Source organism: Metopolophium dirhodum, chromosome 8 (genome assembly GCF_019925205.1).
Source record: "Metopolophium dirhodum isolate CAU chromosome 8, ASM1992520v1, whole genome shotgun sequence".
Taxonomy (NCBI): domain Eukaryota; kingdom Metazoa; phylum Arthropoda; class Insecta; order Hemiptera; family Aphididae; genus Metopolophium; species Metopolophium dirhodum.
In genome coordinates this window covers 15,757,137-15,784,714 of record NC_083567.1, presented here as the reverse complement: position 1 = coordinate 15,784,714, position 27,578 = coordinate 15,757,137, and the positions used below count along the sequence as shown (strand labels likewise).

Below are 27,578 nucleotides of genomic sequence, written 5' to 3'. Positions count from 1 at the left end.
GTGCTGCTGCTAGGACTCCCCGCCGACGGGCCGAAAAGGGTAAAACGCGATATAACAATAATAATAATAATAATAATAAAAATATTCTCAGGGTTGCCGGAGTCCTCAAGGATTTCCGAAAACATTTATGACAAAAAAAAAAAAATGGTTATAGGCAGCTATAAAACGCTGATGCTGGGCGCGCTCTCTAGTATCTACAACTAGTACGCCATTGACCGTGGTCGTGACGGTGGCTGTAACGCCGGCGGAGGGGGTGTGAATATTTTGGGAGATAAACGCCCCGGTGAGAACGCTGCCTCTTCAGCGGCGGCGGCGACAATAATAAAACGCTTGTGCGGCGGAGCGGCCGGCCCGACGCCCGAGCGGCGAGTAATGAGCATTGTTGGAATACTACTGCGCGTCGCGCCGACGCCGCCACTCGGTCGTCGTCGCCGTGTTGATGTCATTGTTGTCGCCCGGCCCGCCGCTTTGTGCGTGCGTGTGACACGGCGAGTGTTTTTTTCGACGCAACCTTGGGAAGCGGCGGCGGCGGCGACGACGACGACGACGACCGGGTTTTTGTTTTTCCCGATGTACAAACGGAAAACATTATTTTGTTGATCGAAATCCGGTGCGCATGCGCCGCGGCAACAACGCGCCGCGGCCGGCAGTTGTTCACTAAACATTGTTTTATAACGTGAACTAAACCCAAGGCCGGTGCAGTTTGCCATCAACCATCGAAACGCGCGCCCGTTTCCGCCGTCGTTTGTTCTCCTACTGTGCTCCTCTTGCGTCTTCTTCGTTGTCGGCCGGCCGGCACAATAATATTATACTATTTTTACAATAATAATTGTTATTATTATTTAAAAAATCCCCCGCCGCCGACGGTATTATTATTGTCATTTGTTTATCTGGCGTTTGTTATTTGTTGGTTTAACACCGTCGACCGACCCCGCATGCGCGTCACTACCACTCGAACCGTCCGAAATTCGAAACGAAAACCCAACGGTTTTCCACTCTCGTCCGTCGCACTTCGAGCGAGGTCGAGGGGCTGCGGCGGCGGTGGTGGTGGTCCGCGAACCCTGTGCTGAGGCGGCTATGGAGTGGTACCGGGAGCAGACCATCCAGCTGATCGACTTGTTCCGGAACCGTCCGGCTCTGTGGGACACTAGTTCGGTGCACTACCGTAACAAACGTATGAAGAATGAGTCCCTGGAGCAAATCAGCGTCAAGCTCAAGTGTCCCAAGGAGGAGATCGCCAAGAAGATATGCACGTTGCGCGTGCAGTTCAGCCGGGAGAACGTCAAAGTGAAACGGGCCCGGGAATCCGGTGGCACCGTTTACAACCCCAAGTGGTTCGGCTACCAGCTGCTCTGTTTCCTGAACGATCAGTCCCGGTACACGTCGCAGCCGATCAACAACTGTTCGCCGGGCGTCGCCACTGCTCCGGGGGCGTCCGGAGCCATGTTGAGTGGCATGGTCGCGCAAAACGTGAGTAATATAGTGTGTTAATGTAATATTATTACTATTTCGACGATGTCATTACTTTTTGTTGACCGTTATTATTTAACTAAAAATAATTTCTACAAAGGCATTGATGATGTGCTACGGTGTAACTCCGTCCGTTGATCTACGTACAATGTGGTGGATAGATATTTCGACGAGTATCAACCGGTTAGTTCCAATAGTTGTAGGTGGGAACAGCGGTGGTGAATCTATTACAGAGCTTGCTTATGGTTTATCCCCTCCCGCCATTTATAGACATGACGTTTGCGCAATCCTTTACGAATATCGTGTTACGTTTGTAAGTCGCTTAAGCTATGACAGTAATATTATAGTGATTGTCTAATCGAAATATAGTTAAATAGTTTACGACTTTCGATAAGTAACAATAGGATAATCATGATGATATTATATGATATACCTACGTGTAATATGGTACCCGTGCTAATTTGAATTGTGTGCCCCTACCCCGGAGGATACATGGCCCTACTAATACCCTATATGCCCTACAATACAGTAATATTGAAATCTGTTTCTTCAAAAATCTGTGCATTCTACCTACGGTTTGTGACATCTTGTGAGAATATTTTAATGCCAACAGTTTTGATCTATTTCTAGCATTTTCGAGTCTATAAAACTGTAGTTAGATAGATGCAAATATGTATCATTATCGGTTTCAGCTGCTTTTTCAACCTTCAGGGGTTGATTACTACAACGAAAACTGGATATGATTTCGGAATCACGTAAAACCGGCGGCCGAGACGTGAATAAGCGCTCGCTGCTTGCATCGTGGGGCGCACTGCTTTGTTGTGTACGTTGTTAACGTTACCGTTGCGAGTTGGCGACGCTTATCGCTCAGCGTAGACGGCGCGACGCTTGCGCTTGACGGTATATAGTATCACGCCGCCCCTAACGCCCGCCCACCGCTGGTGCATGATGATTGCTCCGTCCGCTTGACGAGCACCGCGGGGTTCGTTCGGATCAGGGCGATACGCCACGCGCGCCAAGTTTTTACTCTCGAGTTTGAAAACCGTCTGTACCAAGACCATATTATACGTAATTTATTATAATAGAAGATAATTGTTATGACTTATTCGTCTCTGTGCATGTGGTCATCATCCCGACAAATGTATTAGTCTCGCATTTTTTAGGGGAGGGGGGGGGGGGTGTCATAATTTTGCTTTATTGTTAAATTGTAAAATATGTATTTTGTATACCTATACTTCAATGACGTAATATATGATTATTATTATAATTTGTTATTAAGATATATATGTGGGATCACGAATTATATTTGTATAGATATAAAAACTACGTTGTCTTACGGTTTTTACTTTTAATTATACTTTACTTTTAATCAGTGAACGTTGTACTTACATCAAACTTTAAACCCCTCTCGTAAATATGTGTTACATAGGCGCCCGCAGAAGTTGGTCTAATGGGGGGGGGGGTTGTTAATACATATAATATTAATTGTTAATTGTTAACTTGGCCAAATAGAGTTTTTATAATGGTGATATTTTTTGCGTATAACCACTTTCAATTGTTCAGATAATTAGTAATTTTTCATAATATAGTCGATAAAAAAATTTCCAAAAAGCCAGGTTGCCCGGTTGAGTTTTGAGATTTTTTAATTATTATATTATTATATAATTAGAAATTTGCAAGGAGTTTATTTTATTTTTCAGTACATTTTTATGTATGTGTTTAAATTAAACTTAGCTAGGCGCGGATCTACAAATATTAAATAGGGGAAGTTACGTATTTTTTTAATACAAATACAGTTACATATTATTATAACTTTGGGTAATATATTATATTATTTATTATAGATAAGATTTGATAACAATATTTACAATTTTATTTGTATTATAAATGTGTGGATTTTAAGACGTAAGATCTATTTATTATATAAAAAATAAATAATAATACCTATATATCATTTTCCCCCCTTGGGTCCACTTCACAAGTTTATTTTGTAATTCAAATTGTAATAAAATAGAAAAAAAGAATGTTCTAGCTTTTATACTAATTTGTTATTACTAATTAATTAAACTAATTAATATTGTATACTATAAATATAATTTATAATTAGTAATTAGGGTAAATGTCAAGTCTCTAAATTACATTGTTGATACCTAGATATACTATGTTGTTTTGAATTACAATAATTAAATAAAAACTGGAATATTCGTCAAACTTCTGGTAGTTTCAAATTTACTAAATTATATCTGTAGGAATAAAATTAAACAGGTGACCCAGTTGCGAGTATACCACTATGGTCTTTTACTGTTTTACCTTACCGAATACCGGTATACGAATACGCTTAAAGCAACTACCGTAATCTAATGTACAATTTCAATATCTTACGCAAAACTGTTCAATGTCTTTCAACCCTTAAAAGTTAAAATTAATATTATGTATAGTCGCCAACCTACAGTATACTAGCTGACTAACTATGAATTATGATTTACTTCTATTTAACTGTAATAAAAACACGTAATTATTCTAAAAACAATAAGCGGTGAAAAGTATTCTTGCCTTTGCACGCATAATTTGACGGCTCGAAAGTGTAATTTAGGTTCTTACAATAAAAAAAAATGTATAACCTAAATGATAAACGCGTTAAACGTGTCGTTGGACTGTAAGTTAGAATATTTTGGTACAAAATACGATGAAATCATTGCGTCCTACTTTTTAGAAAAATAACATTATTTCCACTCGTTCGTTTTGTTCGAAATACCATTATTTTGATAATGCAGTTTAAAATCTATAACCGACAAAGGAGTTTAGTGTTATAATTCATTCTATAGTACTAACTGGGGAAGTGTGCAATCTACCATCGGTTTTTTATTTATCATATTTCTCGCACAATTTTTTTAAACTTTATTGTATAATGATTTATGACGTTTATCAATGTATAATGTCTACATTTATAATATAATTTATGTTTGGTTAAATGTTTGATGTCGACAAATATACGATATTATTATTGTAATTCCTTCGATGATCATTAATTATTAATACGTGGAAACGTAGAAACGATCATCGATACAATTTTGATTCAAATTTCAAGCCAATTAGATATAATAGTTAAATTATATGTATATATAAGTAGTATACATGTATACTTGAATTCAGATTTACGTCATTACGTGTCGTAAAATTTTAAAAACTTTAAGTAAAAATAGTAAATTGCTACTCAACCGCATTATTCTCTCCCTGACGCAAAAATATTAATTATCCCCTCATTTAGATAATCAGATTTTGCACTCCGCAGTAAATTAGTATTTAAAAATAACATTGTGTTTCAATCATAGACATATAAATTAATGGACTGTAAGAATCTAAGAAAATAGCCACACTAAACAAAACTAACTTATTACTTATCTATAAAAATTAATTATAATAAGTTTTGCTAATTATCTAATATAAATTATATTATTAATTCTATAATTACTATAGTATAATAACTAAACTAATTTTATAGTAATTGAGTCATATATTATAATCTTATACTAATGATTTTTTTTATCCTAAAAGTTTTAATAAATGAAAAATATTAAGTAAATATAGGTGGTGAATTACTAAATAAGGTGTTATATTTTATGGTAGAATATAGACAATCTGTGTCCGTGTATGCATGTATGTAACCTAAGACATAATATAATCTTCACTTATGGAAAACGCACTGAAACTTAAAGTAAATATTTTTTACTAGGTACATTACGTAATTACGTTTACCCGGCGTGGATCCAGAGGAGGGTTCTATAGCACCCCCTTGGCATACTGCTTCCAGGAAAACAAATATTTAGCATATTCATTTTGAGTACTAAAAAAATGTCTTGTCACCAGGATGGAGTATACAGAATACGAGACCTTAACCCTAGCACCCCCATAAAAAATCCTAAATCCGTCACCGCTTTTTACCATACGATAATAATATTAACGATTTTACGTTTAAAAAAAAATCCCCTTGTATTAAAAGGTGTAAGCCATAATTTAAATTTATTTGTTTTCTTTCTGTTAATAATATGTAAACAATGTCTTGAGTTTATATTTTTCTTGTATATATATATATTATATATATTGTTCTGTACTTTAGGCCACGGCTCGTTTTGTTATAAAATAAATAAATTACATTTGTTGGCATTTTGCTAAGAAAATTTCCTTGGTACCTTTCTAAGGTTAAGATTAAACTGTTATTTAAAATACTTACGTTAGGTATGCGTAGTATTACATTTACATAGTCTCACACAATTGTCACCATTCTCCATAGTGTTTTAAATTTATAACATATTTTATAATATAAATTATTAAATCCAATAAAAATAATTTTAAATTATGTTACAAAGTATGTAGGTAATTAAACAAAATAGAAAAAAATTGGCATTTTTACTTTGTCTGTTTATCCTTATTATCGGACTGCGCGTCATAGGTTGCCTATAGTGTCAATATTGTTAAGAAGAAATAGCCAATTCCTGTGCATATGATAACACCTAAAATGTAGGCTGTGTTTCTCATTATCGAATGATTCCAGTAATGAGTTTTCAGGTTCCTTATTGCGCCCTGGTTCATCGGTTGAAGTGCACCTTTAGTGTCGGTGGACATGAGTTCAATAAACTTCAACTGCAATAGGCAATAATCATTGTGCCGCACGCCGGTCCACAATTTATATGTAAAAATATATGACATTGTCTTTCTATAAATATTTATAATACGTAATATTATGTATTAGTTTAAATAGGATTTTGGATAGGTAGTACAAAGATAAACTAAAACAGCTGGTTAAACAGCTCATCTTCTCTGTGCTGCTTCTATTAAACTTGTCTCCATTTTTATTATTTTCATTTTAAATGTATCGTTGTCTATTTCTGTAATTATTTTGTCAATTATTCTTGAAACTAGATTTCCGTCAATAGTAATATAGTACTATGTCCAAGCTATAAATTGTCTTAATTTGATATTCTTATACGAACATGATCTCATAATATAGATGTAATTTAGTTTGCTCAAAATTCGTGCATTCCAGTAAAATACACAAATAATTTTTTTGTATCTATTTTGTACCACATTATTTTTTATTGATTTTTAAATGAAATGTTTTATTGTATTAATTGTATTCATTTGTTATTATTATATTATATACAAAATAATGTTAACTCCTACTCCGTCACAAGCTATGCTTACAGTAGTAGTACCTATATTTATATTTTTATTATATTGTTATAGAGGAAGATTGAGGAAAATAAATATTTCATAATATTAATAAAAAATAAAAAAAAAAAATTCCGTAATGAATTATAATAGACAATAGTATATTGCTCAAATAACGGTCAAAATTAAGTAAAGACTATATAAATTCGTATCTTCTTAGTCAATTTATTCAATAATTGTCATTCTCATAAATATGTTAATGTCGAAATTACATATAGATCATAAAACACGTCTTCATGTCTTCATCAAAAATTTCTTATTATATAATATCATTACTTTTACCACTGTAGTTATCAGGAAATCATCAATATTGCAATATTGTATGCACTTTTCTTAATAAAAAAAATATTGATATTTTTTTTTATTTACTAGTACTTACTTCCTTTTGCTGTGACGACATTTTTTTAAAAAATGTTTCTATAACGTTTTCAGGAGAATGGAGAACTTGAAGGCTTGAAAAATGTTGTGTCGCTCAGTTAAGCCGTTCGTATATTAAATAACAGCTATTCCTTGCAATTTCGCAAACAGACAAACTTTCGGAATTATATTTATAGATGAAATCAATAATTAATTAATACCATAAAAGTTTTTGAATGCAAAGTATATTATCTAAGACGATATTTTTTATTCGTTTCGTCAGACACATAATATACTGGTTTATTTATTTCCCTTTAAAGGGTGTCCCTTATAAAATTGCTGCCCATTAAATTTTAACATATGGTTGGCTATATATATATGATTTAAGTTTCCGACCATTGCAATTTATTTTAGCAAATAACAAACGAGTTTTATATAGATTTTGATGGTCGTTAAATTGTGTTGTCTTCGTTTTGATGATATAAAACTAAACATATACTATACTATACAGTGTGTCCTGTACTCCTATAACATTAAAGTGACTCTAACCTAACCTATTTTAGAATATGAATTAGTGTAAACTTTAATTTTTCCAAGAAAACAATATTTCATGCCGAGGTCGTTCGTCGCACCTTTAACTTATGCTTATGACGCAATGAGGGTACATAATATATTTTAGTTGCCTCTACATCTATGTAGGTACCAGCTGGTTCTGTTAAGAGGGCCTTACACCCGCACCCCATGGAGGTGTATTTATTATTGCATATTACAGTTTTTAGCATGCGTAGGTGATTATTTAGAACTAGTATTTTAGTTCTTATATGGTGGGCCCAAGTAAGTCTTTGATCGAGTGTTAGACCAAGATATTTAAAAGTATTAGAGCAAGGAATTTAAGTACCATATAGAGAAACATTATGATACGGAGCCTGTCTAAGGCTTTGATTAACTTTAAAACGCTATTTGGTAAATCAGTTTCTAATATGGACAAGGTGATCTTGCAGATTTGTAGAGGCAGTGAGAGGATCATTGTTGATGGAAATTATCGCTTTGTTAGCAGCATAACAAGCGACGTTCTGTGAGATACGATTTTATAATTAGGTAGTAAGCAAGTTGGAGGAATCTTTTAAGCTTATACAGAAGGCCATCGTGCCAAACGTGATCAAAAGCTTGATAGATTTCTAAAAAGTAAAAATACACGTACAAAATAATTTTCGTTCCACGGAATATGAAATAGCATCAAGTTGTCAACTAATCTGTGCACTTGATGTAAAGTCGAATGAGAAACACGAAACCCGAATTGGGTATCAGGCAGATTCAATATTATTGAAAATATTATATTTAAGACAATTTACAGTGTTCATAAAGGTAGGTATAATATTTGAATTTATAAGAAAAGTTATTCAAGGTTGAAAAACACAAACAATAAGAACTTTTTTCGTATAAGTGATATGAAAAAAATAAAAACGAGATTGCGCAGCCAAAGTTCTTCTTTTTATGTGGCGAAAATCTCGTTTCTTAGTTATGACTATATTATAGCCTTCTCGGTTCTTTCCCGCGCAAAACAGTTTTTGTTATGTTGTACATTTGTAAGACGGAGACAATACAATATGCGGCGGCAGCGTCGTCTTAATTATTAGATACCTATCCTAAAGTTTATTGAAATTGATGGTTACTATTTACTTATTAATAATCAACGGCCATTGGTTCGATTCATAAATAAATAATTGTTTGCATCATGGGTCAAGTATTTCGGTATGCCTAAGTTTGTTTGAGTTATTAATTGTAACTATTAGGTGCCTACTAACTATCTATAAGTAAATAACAATTTAATGAAATATAGATATATATTTTAAGTTTTAACACACGCTTACAAAATTTCACTCCATCAGTTGTTGCATTAGCTATAGTTTAAGTTTAAACTGAGTTTGTTTAGCTAAATAAGTTTTTGTATTTTCGTACATCCTAAATTCTTGTTCTATATAAAAAATGTTTAAAAAAAATAATAAATAATTTTTTTAATTACGTTGTCTAAAGATCTATTGTTGACCACGCCACTTCTTTTTACTTCTTATTCGCTTCAAATTAATTTCAATGTCATACTTCCTTGATTTGTTAAAATTAAATAAATAAAAATGTAATATAATTTAAAAACTGTTGTTGGGATCCTCATTTATATACAGTCATTACGCATTACTATACTGTTCGCTTGAATAAACAAATTAGGTTTGTTTGGTTTCTATTATTTTTTCTGTTAAAAACATCACATGCAATTAACTAATCATTAAATCATTGTATACTCTATAAAGTATACACGGTTTTGAGAGATCTATTTATGATGAATCATTGCTGTATACTTGACCTCTGGTCGAACTACTAATATTGTTTGAAAAATTTAATATTATAAAATGTGTGACTCTGTGTAGTTAAAGCGTTCAAACGCGTGAGATATACGTGGGTATACTTACATTACTAAAACTATTTATTAAACTAATTATTTGACATCGGCGGTATTATTTTTATCTAGTTCCGAATTATATAGATTATAGACATAGGTACAGTATAATATGATAACTAACGTTTATTATACAACTGAAAATAATAAGAGACTGGATTTTTTTTTTTATGTTTCTTTTTATACTCCGTCGTTGATATACATCACTTACCTATGCACATCTATAATGTTTTCATATAAATGTTTTATTGTTATCTGGATACTCTATAAAAGTTGGCTCAATCTCACACAAAATCTTAGTTTTAATGGACCATTGGACTATTATATATTTATATATAATACCAAATACATAACACGAGCCTTAAATTTATTTACATATTTTTCTGCGGCCATAATAACTTTCTTTTTTATTCTTTTATGGATAGTATGCATAAGTAATCTATATATAATAATGACCGATACCATTTTTTTTATAATTTTATGTGTATTACATTATTCGTTGTTTTTTTAGTGTCATCTTTATACGTTGTCTCAAATGCCTTAAACCAATATCAATTAAAAACAAATACACAAAAATCATAGGTACTTAGTCCAACAATGTATTAACCTTAATACTCGACTACAAAAACCATACTGGGCGTTCTTCATAATCCACTCTTTGCGGGTGATTATAAATAAGATAATATGACAGTTATCAATTACCTATATGAGTATATTATAATTTATGATAGCGTAGGTTGGGATGAATACAACGAAACTAGATCAATTAATACTATTACCTTTGTTATGTTTATTTATGCAATTATAGTTAAACAAAAACTGCAATCGTATGGATGGTTAAAGGCTGAAGCCCAGTTAATAGTTAAGACACAGTATTACAATATATTATTATTTATTATACTTCGCACTATAATTTAATCTTCTTTTTTGGCTCACTGATGAGTGATGACAAGGTGATGACTGATGAAGAGAATGCTATACTAGCTTGAGTTGTTTCCGTATTACAAACGTACAACATAGTCAACATAGCAAATTTTCGTTCATAAGAACCAATGTTGTTTTGTTTGCGAATTGCCATATTATTATCAAAATGAGGTTTTTAATATTTTTAACGTAGGCCGAATGATTTCCAGTTTATGAGTTACTCGTAGTGCTGAACTGTTTGCTTGCACCACAAAAATATTTGGTTATTATTATTTACTAATATTTTTACTAAAACCCTATTTTACACATTTTAAGTGTGGGTAAAAGACTAATTGACTAATTTTTTTTAATATTTCTTTTTTAGTATATACCTATAGATATTAATATAATTATTCGTATAATTATATTTGCCAAAAGTTTTTAAAATTAAAAACACGTAACTACTTGTCTATTCCTCAGAAAAACAAACTATTTTTTCTATTACTAGGAGTCCTTAATTTTTTTGAAGAGTTGCAGATGGTTTCTTATTTAATTTCAAATCTTGTGTACCAGCCGTAGCTCATAAATATATTTTGTACGATTTTAACGGACTCTTAACAATATTGTAAATGTGATTTTACTAATTTTTTTTTAAATTTTGAACGAGTTTAAAAAATACTATTTTATCAACAATAAACGCAAGACGCGCGTCTGCATCGTTGGTATACCAAACAGAGTGTGAATAGGAATTTTCCCTGTGGTTCCTATTTGTTGCTGGCTTCAAGACCCAGGAAATCACTATGTTTTTTAACTTTTTTTTATTAATGTTTGTCTGTTTGTCCTCTATATAGACTTAGAAACTGCTAAGAAGTTTTCAACAAAAGTTATATCAATAGATTCCTAGAGACTCGGGGAGTGCTTATATATATTATTTTTTAAACCCCTAGATGTGCTATATACTGAGTATATAGTATGGTGGCTCACGCAAGCATTTAATTTTGGCTCACGCTAATTGAATATTATTTTGTTTATTCAAATGGTTCCTGTTGGTTATAGATAATAAAATAGTTATTACTTATTATTGATTGCATATAATTTTCTGTATTGTATTAATGTATTATATCTTGTCATTTAGGCTAATATAGCTATTAAAATGTAAAATGTAAAAGTGTGTAATAGTAGTTATTGTATATTATAGGGGCAACATGTAAACTGTATATTATATTATAGTTTATGAACTAAAAAAATAATCGACCGATTTTTGACCAAACAATTTTCTTATTTTGTTGTTATTCAAAAACAAATAACCGTAAGTGCTTGACATTTTCATCAAATGTTTATTTTATCATTTTTTATACATGATGACATTTTCAAAATCTTTAGTTTTTTATTCTATGAATGTCAATACATTTTTTAAATATTTGTATAATTAATACAAAGTTTCTTATAAGTTGTTATAATAGCTATTGATAAATATTAAAGATCCATAGGCATTTTTTTTTTTATAATTATTTAAAGTTCAAATGTTGACAACATTTATCAAAATCTCGAAAATTATCAATTATTGTAATTAAAAAATTATGAAATGCTCAATTTTTATAGCTAAGGATTGAAAATGTAAAACAAAGATTCTCATAAATAGTTCATACTGTAACCAACAAATATGTAAACACAGTTATTATTCACTGACATTTTAAATTCAAATTTGCACAAAATTACTTATATTATTAAACCAACGATAACGGTTTAAGTTATTTTGTTGTAATTGGCTGATAGACCAAATATACCGTAAGATTCTAGACTGTCTTCACTCAGAATACTTTTTCGTATACACAATGATTTTATATCGTTGAATTCAAATTTAACACCATCCATTACAATGACCCACTGGCCACTTGTAACCTATTCTGTACAGCAGAGCGACACTCACTTACCCGCTTTTTATTTTCATTTTAACATTACAATTTATATTTTATACAGTAAAACCTACTAAACTGTAATTTGTAAGTATATTTTTAACAACTTGCAGCAGTTTTAAACAATTTTTTTTCACCCAGTTAATAAACAGCTTCTTTAAATTGTATATTGTACAAAATTAGACTAGAACATATTACCTATGTCCTAGGCTCATTTATTTGTTTTAGGTAATTTTTATACTTTGAACGTTAAATCGTAATAAAAATGTAAAGCTTAACGTTAATTATTATATATTTATATACAAACAGTAGGTACCTACGTTACTCGACAAACAATACCGAACACTAATGATGCTGCCAATAAGTTATACAGTAGAAATCGTTTATAATGACACCGGTTGTAATATACCGATTAACATTTTGGGTTGTATGACCTCAAAGTAAAGGACCCGAAAATGCAGAGGTAGATACGTTTTATATGTAAAATGTTATCGGTAGTTATAACTATCGGTTATTACGACCTATTTCCCTTGGTCCCTTGAACGTCATTATAACGATTTCTACTGTACGTATAGTATCTATAGTTACCTTTAGTACTATTAATTATTATTTATTCTATAACTTTAGTCCATCACCCTTTTACTTATAGCCTTATTACTTTACTTTTTACTTAATACTTATTACTTGAGCTGTTTAATAGTGTTATAATATCTATATATTATATAACGACTGTTGTTATTTTTTAATGTTATATAATATTATATACATGTTATAATGTGTATATTGTATATTTGATTTGTCATGTTTTTCGAAACATACTAAAGTAAAATTATGTTTTTGTTGATAAAATAAAAATTTACTTGTAATATTTTAAATACTTTTCAAGTCGGCATATACTTTATACTTATATTATTGTATATTTGTAGGGTGGATAAATTACCTATAAGGAATCAGGAGGTAAAATTAGCAAAATATGAAACTACTAAAACTTCACTATACCTACCTTATTTATTATTAATGATTTTTTATTAGAGTTTTTTTATATAGTGAGGAGTTTGACAATTCTGTTGAATTATCATTATTGTTATCAAAATAATATTAGCATAATATATTTTTATAATTTATATAAAAAAAAAGACTTTTCCTCTGTTTGTAAACAGTTTACACGTTGATTTTAATATTTTATTAGGTACTGTCATGATAACAACGGAAAAATAATTATATTTCTGCTCCACAATTTCAAATTTATGCATCCCTATGGTTGACAGTCCCTATGATGCTTGTCTCTATGGTGTTGGATGTCGACTTGGGTACCTGCCAATATAACAATAGGTATTAATCGATTTCTAAGTAAAATATTATATATATAGAGGAACCCTCAAGAATATAAATTTAATATAGGAATATAGGATTAGATAAATTTAATTTTACATCAACATACCTGCAGCAAACTTAGAAGTTATTAATTATAATAGGTATTTATACTAGGACACAGTGGCGGTCAAATGATTTTATCAAGGGGTGGGGGAGATATAGCTGATTTTTTAACATGCACCATTTGATTATTAAAAGTATAATGTATGGTTATCAGCTCTTAAACATTGAAAAAAATGTTATGGGAGGCGGATCTATCCCCCTCATCACCACCACTCTCTTCGTTTTACCACCGCTGCTAGGACACTATAGATACTTATAAATTAAATTAATAAGTTATATATTGTAATTAATTTTATGTAATATATTCAATCAGATCTCAATATACAAAAAAAAAAATGTAAATGTAAATAGGTACTTATAAATTATAATTAATTATCGCTATTGCATATATTATATTTTAGAAAATCCAACCGAAATTTTTTATAATTTAATAACCTTGACTGAACTTAATGGGGAATGACTCATATTGACAATAGTTACTCTGCTGTATTATTTCCTGATATCGTTAATAACATAATTAAAATAATTCATTTCTTACACAAATGCATTATATATATTGTATTATAATAAATGTTGTAATATGATAATAAACATTAATAAATAATAATTTATAATAAAGCTACATAGGTAGCCTATTTGTTATTTAAAATAAATTTAAATTGTTTAATTAAAAGAATATTCATTTTTCCAAATATTCCATTTAAAAACAAAATTATAAATTGTTCACTTTACCACTCTTTGCTCTACAAGTGTTCAACAGGTTTCTTTTTATCCATATTCAACGGACCAACAATATTTGATGTGTAAAGTTGTGGTCGAAAATAACCAGTAGGCAGTAGCTAGGGGGGTTTGGGTGTTTTGAGGGGGGCCTCATTCCATATTCGTGACTACGTTATTGCCCGGTAGATAGACAGACCACGAGAATTCATCATAATGTTTAGAATCGGTTTAGAAGCAATAAGAAGTATTATTATTTATTTTCCTTTACTATTCTCTTTTTAGATTTAGTCTTTTACTTTAATTTATTACATTCTATACCTATTCCAGAATATTTTTCAGTAAGGCACGCATCATATTATTATGAACTGTTCGAAAATCGAAGGATAATGATTTTATAACAGCAATACTGCAATAGTCATTTAAAACTATAAACAATGCCTTTTCATCGCTTATTCATTGTTTTCTCGTAATTTAACAAACTGTAATGATTTATAAAACAAATGCGTCCTATCATCAACTAATTGTAAAAGGTTCGATATAATGTACCATTATCATACCACAGAAGTCAGAAATTACTTGTATGGTAGGTATACCTCTTCTATATAGATAACGCGAATAACAATATGTCAATATGTAAACACGCTAATATAGTAATATCCGATATTATTTTTTGTACACATTATGTTGTCTAACGCATTATCAAAACGTATATTCTTCTAAATTCGTCACACCGAAAATTATTCGTTTTTTATCATTCTTTCGATTCACCGTTCTGTGTATAAATGAATTTTCTATACGAAAACAACAACTCGTCAATTAATTATCATAATATGAACATTTTTGTTCAGCATTTGAATCAATATTAATCGTTATAGCAATTTCGTGTGCGGTATTTCTAAAGTTATAACTTATAAGTTATAATTTATAAACGTATACGTATTATGAGTTATGATTTAAAATAACTGGACTCTAAACCATGCAGTTTTTTTGTTTAATGTTAATATTAATTTCATCTTACTAAGTGCTTAAAAAGTACGATTAACAAAAATCAATTTTATCAAATTATTACAATATTATATTAATTCTTTCTTAAACTATACTTTATGTCTAATTATCATTTAAAACTAACTTATCTTTTATTGGTGATGTTTAATTGTTTTGGATGTAATATTTCCATAGGCTGTTTTTGTATACTGTAATACTGTATTGTACATACTGTATAGTTTTTATAAATGTTTCTATATATTTATACAGTCCTTCAGTCCTTGTTTGCTGCGAAATGAAGCTACCAATTGGCAACTACATGATTTAAATAATTAAATCAGCAATGCATACTTTGTTTATCAGAACAAATGGTTTAAAAAAAAAATAAAAAAATGTTTTTGAGGTAATAGTTAATTGTTTGTGCGTCAATAGCTTGTTATTTGTTAATATAATAATAATTTTCATTCGGCAGTAACCTACAATTTAGCGTTTAGGTACTCGTTTTATTAAAACTTTTATTTACTTAGATTTCGTATTTGTATGAGTGAAAACCCTATTTCATTTAATATTTAATAATTAACAATTATTCTAAACTTACTAAATTCATAATAACTGCATAAATATATTCACATGATATTTTTTTTCATTGCGTGAAATGGGCATATTTAAATTATAAACGAATTAAAAAAAAAAAATGTTACAATAATTACAATATAATTAATTTTATTTCATAATAATATATTAGGTAGGTGCTCAATTGTAATTATTTTTACATGTAAGATATTATGTGATTTTTAAAATAATACAAATTCAGTAATACTATACTAGTGAACAATTGTTCTAATACTAGACATGCTGAATAAAATATCACACTGGCACAGGGCCTTTTAAAATATTATGTATACTATGTAGAATATTGACATTTTATTGATACACATATATAATTTATGATTCATAATTAATAATAAGAATCATAGTAATGAATTATATTTACTCAAGGAAAAGATTAATGTGGGCTGGGCACGCTTGGAGGAAAGGGGGTTCATTTATTATGGCGGTTATTAAAGAAAATCCGATTGGGAAAAGATCGTTAGGTAGACCACGGTTACGATGGGAGGATCGTATCATAAAATAATATGTTAAGGCAGTAGAACTAAATGTACAATGAAGAGAAGTTGCAGGAGATAGAGATAGATGGTGGTAAATCTGTTTGCAGGGATGGTCTATCTTACAAGAAGAAGAAGAACTAATAATAATAACTTAATTTTACCAATAATAACAATATAATATAATATTACAATTAAAATTGGTTTACCAACTAAAGCTATCGTGGGTTGGTGCCTGTTTCTGTAATTTTTTAACTAAAAGCAAATTTATATGAAAGAAAATCACATCCACCTATTGTAATTTCTTATGTAGAGTTTACTCCCAGACCCACATATATTTTCAGAACCTATTGTTTATTGATATAATTCACGTACGGAATTCCCAGTTATATAAATCTTCTAGTGCCGACACACGCATATTCTTCAATAAATGTTACCATTTATTTTAATGTTTGAAAACAATCCTTGTACCTATAACACTTTGGTAGGTTAATTATGAAAATATATAATAAATTATAAAATATTTTCGATATTTACGAAAATTGCTATAAATACCTAAAATAATTACGAATATATATCAAACCTATAGCGTGATAAACATGTTTAAGCTCAGTCATCGAAATCTGTTAATGACTTGATGCATGATAAATTTGATAGTACAATTCAACGAGAATAATTGTAGGTTTGGGAAATGTATTTGTTGATATAAGAGTTTGAAATAATTTTGTTTCTATAGTATTTATGTTTCTATTTTAATAATTAATGGATATTATTGACCTATAGTTTAAACTTGAAATAAATACTTTGTATGTCATGTAATATAACAACGATAATATGACTTTCAACTTCTAAAGTCATCATATTATAACGCATACAAAACGATAACAAGTATGAATATGGTCGAGGAATGCAGATAAATGTCTGCATAATGACCCACTTAAAATAATTCAAATTGTATGGAAATCTTAAAAAACATTTTTTTCCATTGTGGAGAAGTACCTATAGGCTTCACTTGTTTTAACGATTTCCAGCAGTTTAATTTGGTCGATACTTTATTTTATTTCACTTTTGCTTTAAAGTATGTAGTAATTATTATTTATTATAGTAGGTATATTAATAAATTATAATATATATATTTATGTTAGTTCATAATTTATTTCACTACATTACGTGACCTTTATTGCTTCTATTTTTATATCAACCGTATAAAACTAATGTAACGATCCTAATTTATAAACAAAAAATACGATACCTATAGGCATAACACTAAAAATATAATTAATAAAATTACTTGCCGCGGGGCGGCTGTAATAAGAATCGGTGGGAAATACATTTTAGTAGTGTCTCCACCGTTGTGGCGTCACATAAGTTTTTCTAAAAACCTTATCGATTTATAACCATTAGACCGACTATACTAAACGCAATTAAAATATATAATCGATAGGACAATTAAACATTAGATTTGTTTTAAGAGATCGCTACAACATGGATGAAATTTAAATATTTTTTACGACATTCGTAAAACGTTCTAAGACTTAGGCAGTTACGTCAACAATTATATGAGAAATTTTAAATGCAAAGTTCAAATGAATGAAGTTTTTAATTTTTTTTAAATATATTAAAATTAAATTTATGATATTAATTATAAGTTTACACTGTTAATACAATGCGACACTTTTTTAAAACTTGTCCATTTGTTTCTACGACCATGCAAGATGAGACAGACCATCATTATCATTAATGCTGGGTTGCATAAACAATTTATTAAATTTAATGGTTCACTAAAAATTTAATGGCCCAATCGTGGCCCACTATATCTTGTTTAAGGGACCATTATCTCACTATTGATTCATTAAATGTTTTGTGGAACCCGGCATAAGTCATCTAGATTAGGTATGTTGGAAATACGAAAGCATGTTTATGAACAATAATTGCTCAAAACTCAAAAGTAATTTATTTAAAACGCATTAAAAAGTTTTTTTTATTTTAATTTTGCCTAATTTATTTAAATCAATAAATTAATAATAACAGTCATTGATACTGTTTTACTGTTGTACTGCACCGTTTCTTATATACGATTATAATACGAATAAACATTCAATATTTAGAGTTTTTCTAAAAGCTTGGGCCTAACATGGATAGGTTTTAGAAAATGTTAATAAGTGAAAATAAAGTGGAGTTCTATTTTTTTCACAGTTTTCCCGACTACCGCAGTACCGCGCGGTTACAGCTGATCACTGCTGCATGGTAATAATTGATAGCACGTCCTACAGCTGATGTGTAGTCCATACCATAGATATACAGAGTGTAACAGATAGAACTGACTTTTAAAATAACTTTTGTTCTAATTAATATTTAAATTATAATTATTTCCGCTACACATATATTATACAAAATTATTTTTAATTTTAAACACTGAAAATAAAAAATTTTAAATTTGATTTAAATTTTTTTGGATATATTCAAAATATCCAATTTGTGAATCTGAGTATAAGAACAATTTTGATAGTAAAAAAATTTATCTAAGTCAAGTAGTTTATTTTTAGAATTTTTTAAAATATCAATATTTTTTTGATTAAATGAATTTGGAACGTAATAACTTTTTTCAAAATATTTTTTTTGGGAATTTGCTAACATGAGTATATTTCTTAAATTATTTACTAATCATAAAATGTTAACAATTTTTGTCATACGTTTAAGTAGCATCTGTAATAACGTAGAAATAAGTTAAATATAGGACGACTCCTGTCGATAGTTATATTAAAATAGTAAAATTACGCTATTACCTTCCTCAAGGTGTTCGGAGGGCTCTCGAGATCGTGTATTCGAGAATTAGATACACCGTACAATATAATTTTATGAAAAAAAAAAAAGCACATAGAATATATTAACTGAAATCAACATAAAATATTATATTATATATATGCCTTACCTGATTCGCAGTTGTTTGTAGATAATATTGTAGGAGTTTTAGGTTTTAGATAAAACAGAGTAATACTTCAAATACACAAATTGAATTAAAGAACGCACTGATTATTGCTCGCATTAGCAGTTGTCGCTCGTTGAAATCGGTTTTTTGAGACTTGAGAGGTTGTTACTCAGGTGGTTGGTGCTCATGTACTGGTTTAAGGGACGACGCGAGGATGCTGACCAGAGAGTGGTAGGCGGCTTTATCAAAAAGTTATCGTGAGCCTGGGAAATAGATTATTCTTTGGCGTCAGCATAAAATAAAGTCACACACATCCTACGTTACACCGTTATAAGTGCGTGCCGATATCTTAATATTGTCGTTGTTAATGGTTTTATTTGATGCGACCGATTTCTACAAACGACAGTCTGGCCGTTGTTTATTATTCTGTAAAATTTTAGTTTATTATAATGGTGAGCATATCATTACACATAATTTTTTTTTTGTTCGTCAAGTCTTTCTGTTACACCTTGACCTTGTATACAACAACAGACTAGACATCAGTCTCTTTCTTATCATTGAAGTCGGCCGCCGTTTCAAAGCAGGCAATGCTTACAAAATAATATTATCACAGTATATTATGTATATAAATATAAAAATTGCCTGATTTATAAATGGCAGCCGACTTCAACATTGGTCACAACTCACAACTACTGTAGTATAAAGACGGCTATCTAGTTGTTGTATATATCAATGGTCCAAACACGGCCGATAAATTAAGCCCAAAATCACGATTTAAGATACACAGGTTACTCAACGACCCTATATGCTCATACACGACAAAAGTGGTGCGCGAAAATGTTGGTTCTAACAGCTGATCAACGATATGAGAAAAGCTACTAGCGCTCCAAGACGTAATATTGTATATCTATATATTCATATATTTTGTAGTACCAAGAGGAATCACTTTTAATTCAAAAGCTGTAAACTGAAACTGAAAAACTGTAGTTCTTGCTATGACAAGATCTTTTCGAGCACCAAAAAAAAAAGTTTCGTCGAGAAACCTGTATATTATCTTAAATCGTGCACAGAATTATCAAGTGCTTTCAATTGATAACGTTTCTTTTTCAACCGATAAGACGGTATTCCCATTTCTCATAGAACATCAACATTGTTCTTTGGTATCTGGAGCCTGGAGGTATTCAGGACTATTTTTTACTACTACGAATATACGAGTATCGGTGTCGCAAGTTGCGGCCTTAAACCATTGTTTTGAGACAGCTGCGGCTTTTATTGTGGTCGTCATCAGATCAGGTTCCAAATGAACACTTTACAAAGGAATCAACCACAACGAATGGTCATGAAAATGACCGGTAGAAGAAAACACCCCGTGTGGACTCATTTCGATGAAATTACCTCGGTTGGAAAATCGAAACGAGCTATGTGTAAGGACTGTAAACTGTCAATAGTAGCATTAGTCGAAAGGATGATAAAACACAAGATTGCCTGTACACCGCTCGTTAATGAAAACAAAACTTTTGAAAAAAAGTATAGCATCTATGATCCTGTGGAAAATAATAGCATAGCAACTACAAATTTATGGAAAGACTCATCATCGGATTCTAATTTTGAACACGGTAACTTGAATGATAAAAATGAAAACATTAGAAGTTACCAGTAAGCAGTATTATAGGACCTGAAGTTAATATCTGTATATTTATTTTTATATTGCCTTAAAAGGTTAGGTTAGAATACCTACTCGTTAAGACAATATAGATATGGAACACACATATGAGTAGTATCATTCAATCATTGATATTATAATAGTAATAGTCTGTTATAAAACCAATGATAATCATCTTATGCAATACAAAATTGTATGTTTAATTATTTTATTTACAGTGGCCAAAAGTACAAAATATGTACCTTTGTCATTGCCGATAAATCAATCTGATAAAGAGGAATTTGAAACATGTAGTAGTATTACAAATTCAGAAAAAAAAAGACTTGATGGTCAGGTGGCCAGGATGATTTATACAACTAATTCTTTGAAAATAATCAAACCCCCAAAATTCAGGGCAATGATTGAAATGTTACGGCCCGAGTATAAATTACCAAATGGTTTCAATATAGCTAACAAGTTAGTAAGTAAAATCCATAACAAACATTCGCATGATGCATGCTTTTTGTATAAATCTTTATGAATACTCATTGGTCAATAATTTGTTGTACTTTTATAATTGACAATTTGTAATACTGAGAAACAAACTTCACACCTGATTGAGAATTTTGACACAAAAGTGAAAAGACCTAAAGCATGTCTACTATATATACATATAAATCTGCATTCAGTCTCGAGCATATCATCTTTGTGATCTAGCTGCAAAATCTATATGCAAAATGTTCATAATAAATTGAAAACTACTTTGGTAACCGGTATAGGCAAATGCATGAAATGCATAAAATCTAGCTCAACATGCCAATTTGGAAAGCATTGATATTCATACCTACACATGTGTTTTATATATATACATTGAATTTTTATTGCAAAAGATTATCAAATACCAGCCTTATTCTTCAAGAGTGTTCATATCGTTTATTAAGTCACTTAAAATCGCACAATTTCACAAATATGTCATACATTTTTTTTTCTAAGTTAAGACAATGCAACATTAGGAAGATAAGATTTTAAATGGCTATTACATCTGAACATTATTTAATGAACATTTTATATCAATGATTTGCATAAGTGCAAATCACAGGGAACCCAAATTTCCCATTAGCCCCCCAAAAATATTCAGTTTTTTAACTGTGTAGGATCAAATCCCCCTCCCACAGCTCATATTGATGTTAAAAATGTTAGCCCCATGACAAAATAGTTAACTGGTATTATCACAGTTTTTTGATATGCATTCTCTGCTCTTTACTTCACCTATTTTGTGGTTCTCCACTTCTTATTGTCTATCAATCATATACATCCATAATATATAACATGGAAAAAGAATCAACCAATCAGAAGTGGAGAACTACAACATGGGCTGTGAAAAAGATGCGCAAACTGAAAAAACTATTACAACTGTAATGATACGATCCATCTATTTTGTCATGGTTACGCCTATGATGATTTGAAGAGGAGAAACTAGAAAGTTGTCAATTCAATAAAGACATAAATCCTTAGAATATAATATAGATATGTCATATCCTAAATTAATGCCCTATAATCTATTTCATGATATTATTATGTTTATAGTATTGCAAATTGTAATAAAAAAAATATGTAAAAATGTTTGTGTGGTATATTAGTGTGAACTATAAACCATTGGAATAACTAAACAGATAAATGAACATATGTTCTAATTAAACAAATTGCTACACTTGGCTATGTTTGAGGAATAAACATATATTTTCTATTTTTGGTATTTTAAGTAAAGTAAGAAATAGATTATATATATATATATACAGGGTGTATCTTATGTCATTGTACGCGGGGTTTTTTAACGATTATGGATCAATGACATGGAATTTCGTTAAAACGAAAAAAGACGTTTTTTATTTTTAACAGGCAATTTTTTCATAACAATTTCAAAATTTTTAAGCACACAAGTGTACCAATAACAAAATCAATTTTATTTTTTCAAAAAGCAACTACTATATTTTTTAATGAATTCTGTTTAAGCTTTTTTTTCTGAAAATTTTGATAATCAAATCATCAATTTTGGTTTGCTAGTTTATTAACTATGATCCTCTAAAGTTTAGTAAAATCTGCATTCATACTTTTTATTGAAATAATTGGTATAGGTTTAATTTACAAGAGCTAAATAATTTTTTCTTTGAACTACCTTTTTGTACACTTATAAGTAGTTTAATTGGTAATCTAATGACACTCAAAAAAAAAAAAAAAAACATAAACAAAATTTTTGGCAAACATAGTTCATTATTTTTATTTTAACATACAATCATCAAAATCAATATTATTATTTTAATTTGTTATTATAAGTAATCGTAATTAATTACTTCACGGTTACTTTTCTTACAATATCATAAATTTGGATTCTTTATTAGGTGGCTAAAGTGATAATGGTTAATTGGTAAATGGTATTCGATTGTTAACATTAATGTCTTAGGTATGTATGGGGGTTAAGAAAAATGTGTAATGAAAAAAGTGCAATGTTTTGTGGTACTCTTCTCGTAGTGGGATAAACTTGAAATTTGAACCATATAGGTTAATATACTTATTGGTAGGCCTATATTGGTAGGTATCGCATGCAAAGTATGAATTTAGGAGTTGAAATTCATAACCCTTCTTATTTTTTAGTTTTGGACATTTAAATTTTATTTCGTACTTTTCTTACAATAGCATTAATTTGGATTCTTTATTAGGCGGCTAAGGTCTAAGGTAATGGGTACCTAATGGTATTTGATTCTTGTTATAATAATATTAAAAATCTGTAATTAACTTAGATTAAAAGTATGCCTAAGTTAAGTTACAAACTAGTTAGGTTACAAACCTATATTAAGATTGACTATTTATCTAAATATCTTGCACATAGTTTATTTAAAATCACGATTATTAAATAATTCTTAAAGAATTTCAACTGCTAAATACATACTTTACATGCAATACCTTATAGTTCAATTTTCAAGTTATAAAAGTTAGTTATAAGAAAAATGTATTTAACTCTTGTAAATTAAACCTATACCAATTATTTCAATTAAAAGTATTAATGCAGATTTTACTAAACTTTAGAGGGCTATAGTTAATAAACTAGCGAACCAAAATTGATGATTTGACTATCAACATTTTCAGAAAAAAAAGCTTTACTAGAATCCATTAAAAAATATAATAGTTGCCATTTGAAAAAATAAAGTTTTGGTGCACCTGCGAGTTAAAAAATTTAAAAATTATTATAAAAAAATTGTCTGTTAAAAATAAAGAAACACGTCTTTTTTTGTTTTAACGAAATTCTATGTCATTGATCCATAATCGTTAAAAAAAACCCCCGCAGTGATTTTGTTAGTAAACAATATATCAAATTAATTTACATACTGTATACTTATAATATATTATACATAGTGTAACAAAAAGACATAACAGATGAAAAATGAAAAAGGTGGGCATGTGGGTCACTATTAAATCATAATATAAGAAAAACAATTTTAAGCGAAGACAGCCTGTCAGCCTATTGCCTATATTAGTATATTACTAAGTATGTTTTATAATATTATTGCTATTAATATAATTTATTTTACTATTAGTAATACGAGTAAAGTAATAACGGTTTTACCATATAATATTATCTAAAAGTTAGATTTGCAAATTGTCTATTTTGAAAAAATAATTAATTAAATTAGTTTTTTTTTTTTTCAGTATTATAAAATAAAATAAAAATTGTGTACTGTACCTAAGCACAAGTGTCAACATGTATAAATAACAAATTATAAATATTGATTAGAACAAAAGTTATTTTATTTGTCGGTCATTCTGTTTTACCTTATATAAAGATTGTAAATGTCATATTAAAAAATGTATTAATGTTATGTTTTAGCAAGCGGACGCAGAAAATCAACATTTTAATTGGAGTCAAACCTCTGAGGACAGTTATGCAGAAGCAAATGACACAAATGCAAGTGGCTATGAGGCGGACAGTGTGCTGGCTTCAATGATGCATGAGTCCATGGACGATTACCACAACCAGGAACCAATTGTGGACGTCCAGGAGCCACAAACATGGTCATCGTGTAGAAAATACCGCGGTATGCAGCCAGTAACTGGCGGAGATTATTCAGACGATGATGGTGGAGGCTACAGTAGCAGGAAGATGATGCGAATGTCTAGGCCTGATGCACCATCTGATGAGTTTAATACATTCTCAGACTATGTGGCTGAACGGATGCGTAACCTTAAAGCCGACAAAGCTCTACAACTAATGGCTCGACGAGACATTGAACAAGTATTGTTCAAGTATGAAATGAAGTTGTTGGAGCAGAAGAGAGATTCACAACAACACCAACAACCCGACACTGAGGCGGCAACTACGTCAAAGTCCATTTCACCATCACCTGTCAGTGACTTAGAACAACAGTAGACCTTAATTATATTTATATATATGACAGTGTTTACTAGGTGATTACAACTAGTCTTTCAGGACCAGCATCCATTTCTGTACATTGTTTAAAATAATAATATTAATATTGAATAATGCTACAGGGAGAACTATTAATGCTCACGTTAACCCTGAAGTTATACATATTATATTTTAAACATTTGTATACAGCCAACAGTTTTGTTTATGTTACTATGTAAACTTAAAGACAATTTATATACATAATATTGATTCCTATATATTTCTATTATTATTAAATGTATGTATTTCTAATAAAACATTTTACACTTTAAGAGAATGTTTTGATTACATGCAAAAATGATCTAATCAATTAGGCCCACTCTGAAATCTCAATTATCTAGTTTCTTGTGTGGCTTAATATTGAATTTTTTTATTAACAGACAATATTTAAAACATGAAAAAAAATCTCAACTGTATTCATATTTATACTAGCCGGGACGCAGAGGCATAGCCGCATGAGGCTGAGGAGCAGTGACGTATTTATGGGGGGGGATATGGGGGATAGATCCCCTCCCTTGACCTTTTTTTTAGTTTAGGTATAAAGTTTAAGCTGCAGTACTGTTGCTATTTATATTTTATAATTTTGTTATCCTGTGGGCTGCGAGTGATATTACCCAACAATAACAACAAAATTAAAATAGGACTATATTCGAGAGAAGTCGGGTAAAACCCGCTAGTACCTAACCTATTATACTGTTATATACGAAGAACACGAAACTAATTGCGACAGCGGACAGAAAACGATAAGGAATTCGTAAATTTTAAAATAAATATTAAAAAATGTATGTGTTTTGTGATTATAGACTAGACTTAATGGGTTGGCTATGCTTTCTTGTCACAGAGAGGTTGAAATTACAACAGATGAAGTAATTGATGAGTTGTGCTTAAAAAACAGAAAACTAGAGTTTATTTTATAAATTAATAAAACAGAGTAAAATTAAAATCAATATTATTGTTTTTATTGTTAGCCTTACATGGAGTAACTAACAAAAGGTTGCATCAACACTAAAAAATTTTGATATCCCCCTCCTCAAGAAAATCCTATATACGCCCCTGCTGAGGAGGTTAATACAGAGTCCCTGGGTATGCCACTTTCACTAGCTACATAAAAGTTGTATAATTATTAATCAATTAATTAATGATCTTATGAACTATCAACTACAAAAGTACATCGATCACTGTTATGATATTTTATAACGATTAATGTAATAGTTTAACTTTCAATTTATATTTAAATCAAGCATACAACACAATTTGAATAAGCTAACTACACACATAATTATTATAAATCATATTATTTTTATGTTTGTTACAATAAATTTAAGTTTTTCAGAGTGCGAATGAAAACGCAGCAAAAATTAAACTTTTGTTTCTAAAGTGGAAACACAAAGTATAGATGACTTTATTTTTCATCTGTAAAATGATTTATTTCTATGATTTGATACGCTCCATATTAGAAAATTATTGAATTACAAATATATGACTGTATTGTTCACATAATTATAATTTATAAGTGAAGTATCTTGTTTATCAATTTCAACTGCCATAGGATCATAAATCATAACACAAATGGCACTACAGTATAGCCATCTTCATTATTTATAGCCTTTTAGGGATAATTATTTTACTTAAAAATGTGTTCTCAAATCACTGGCAGCTCTAGGGTTTTTTTTTGGGGGGGGGGGGGGGGGAAGGGGCATAAACAAAAATTTTTTTTTGTTATTTGATAATAAGTACTTACCTGTAATATCGAAATATATTCAAATGCTTCAAAATCAGTACCATATACAACCCAGTATCTGGACGTTTCCCCCCGCGGATTTTAGGTGTACTGGACGTTTTCCCCCATGAATCAATATATAATTTTTTTACACATAACATTAGCTGTTGGACAATAGGTTCTTTGGTTTTACCCAAAATATACGATCATCTATCGGGAGTTTGCCAATTGCGCTTGAAATTAATTTTTCA

At 30.1% G+C, this 27,578-nt stretch overlaps 1 protein-coding gene across 3 annotated transcripts; it reads left to right on the top strand.

Moving 5' to 3' along the window:
• Positions 1-206: 206 nt before the first annotated feature.
• Positions 207-25,879, top strand: LOC132950285 (uncharacterized). 3 transcript variants are annotated; one of them, XM_061021645.1, is made up of 3 exons: positions 207-1,470; positions 18,771-18,821; positions 25,029-25,879. In XM_061021645.1, the coding sequence occupies exons 1-3, from the start codon at positions 1,078-1,080 to the stop codon at positions 25,566-25,568; spliced, it is 984 nt and encodes a 327-aa protein (XP_060877628.1). In that variant the 5' UTR covers positions 207-1,077; the 3' UTR covers positions 25,569-25,879. The 3 variants fall into 3 exon arrangements, with proteins under 3 accessions (XP_060877628.1, XP_060877629.1, XP_060877627.1); XM_061021644.1 differs by lacking the exons at positions 207-1,470; positions 18,771-18,821 and adding exons at positions 20,455-21,119; positions 21,385-21,626; XM_061021646.1 differs by lacking the exon at positions 18,771-18,821 and having other exon boundaries at positions 327-1,470.
• The last annotated feature ends 1,699 nt before the right edge of the window (positions 25,880-27,578 follow it).

What these genes read in the sequence shown, in the direction of transcription:
- LOC132950285 (XM_061021644.1), top strand. Translation starts at nt 20,804, where the DNA reads ATGAACACTTTACAAAGGAATCAACCACAACGAATGGTCATGAAAATG. An exon ending in GGATTCTAATTTTGAACACG is followed by an intron (nt 21,120 to 21,384) that starts GTAACTTGAATG and finishes TTTTATTTACAG; the next exon opens with TGGCCAAAAGTACAAAATAT. An exon ending in TCAATATAGCTAACAAGTTA is followed by an intron (nt 21,627 to 25,028) that starts GTAAGTAAAATC and finishes GTTATGTTTTAG; the next exon opens with CAAGCGGACGCAGAAAATCA.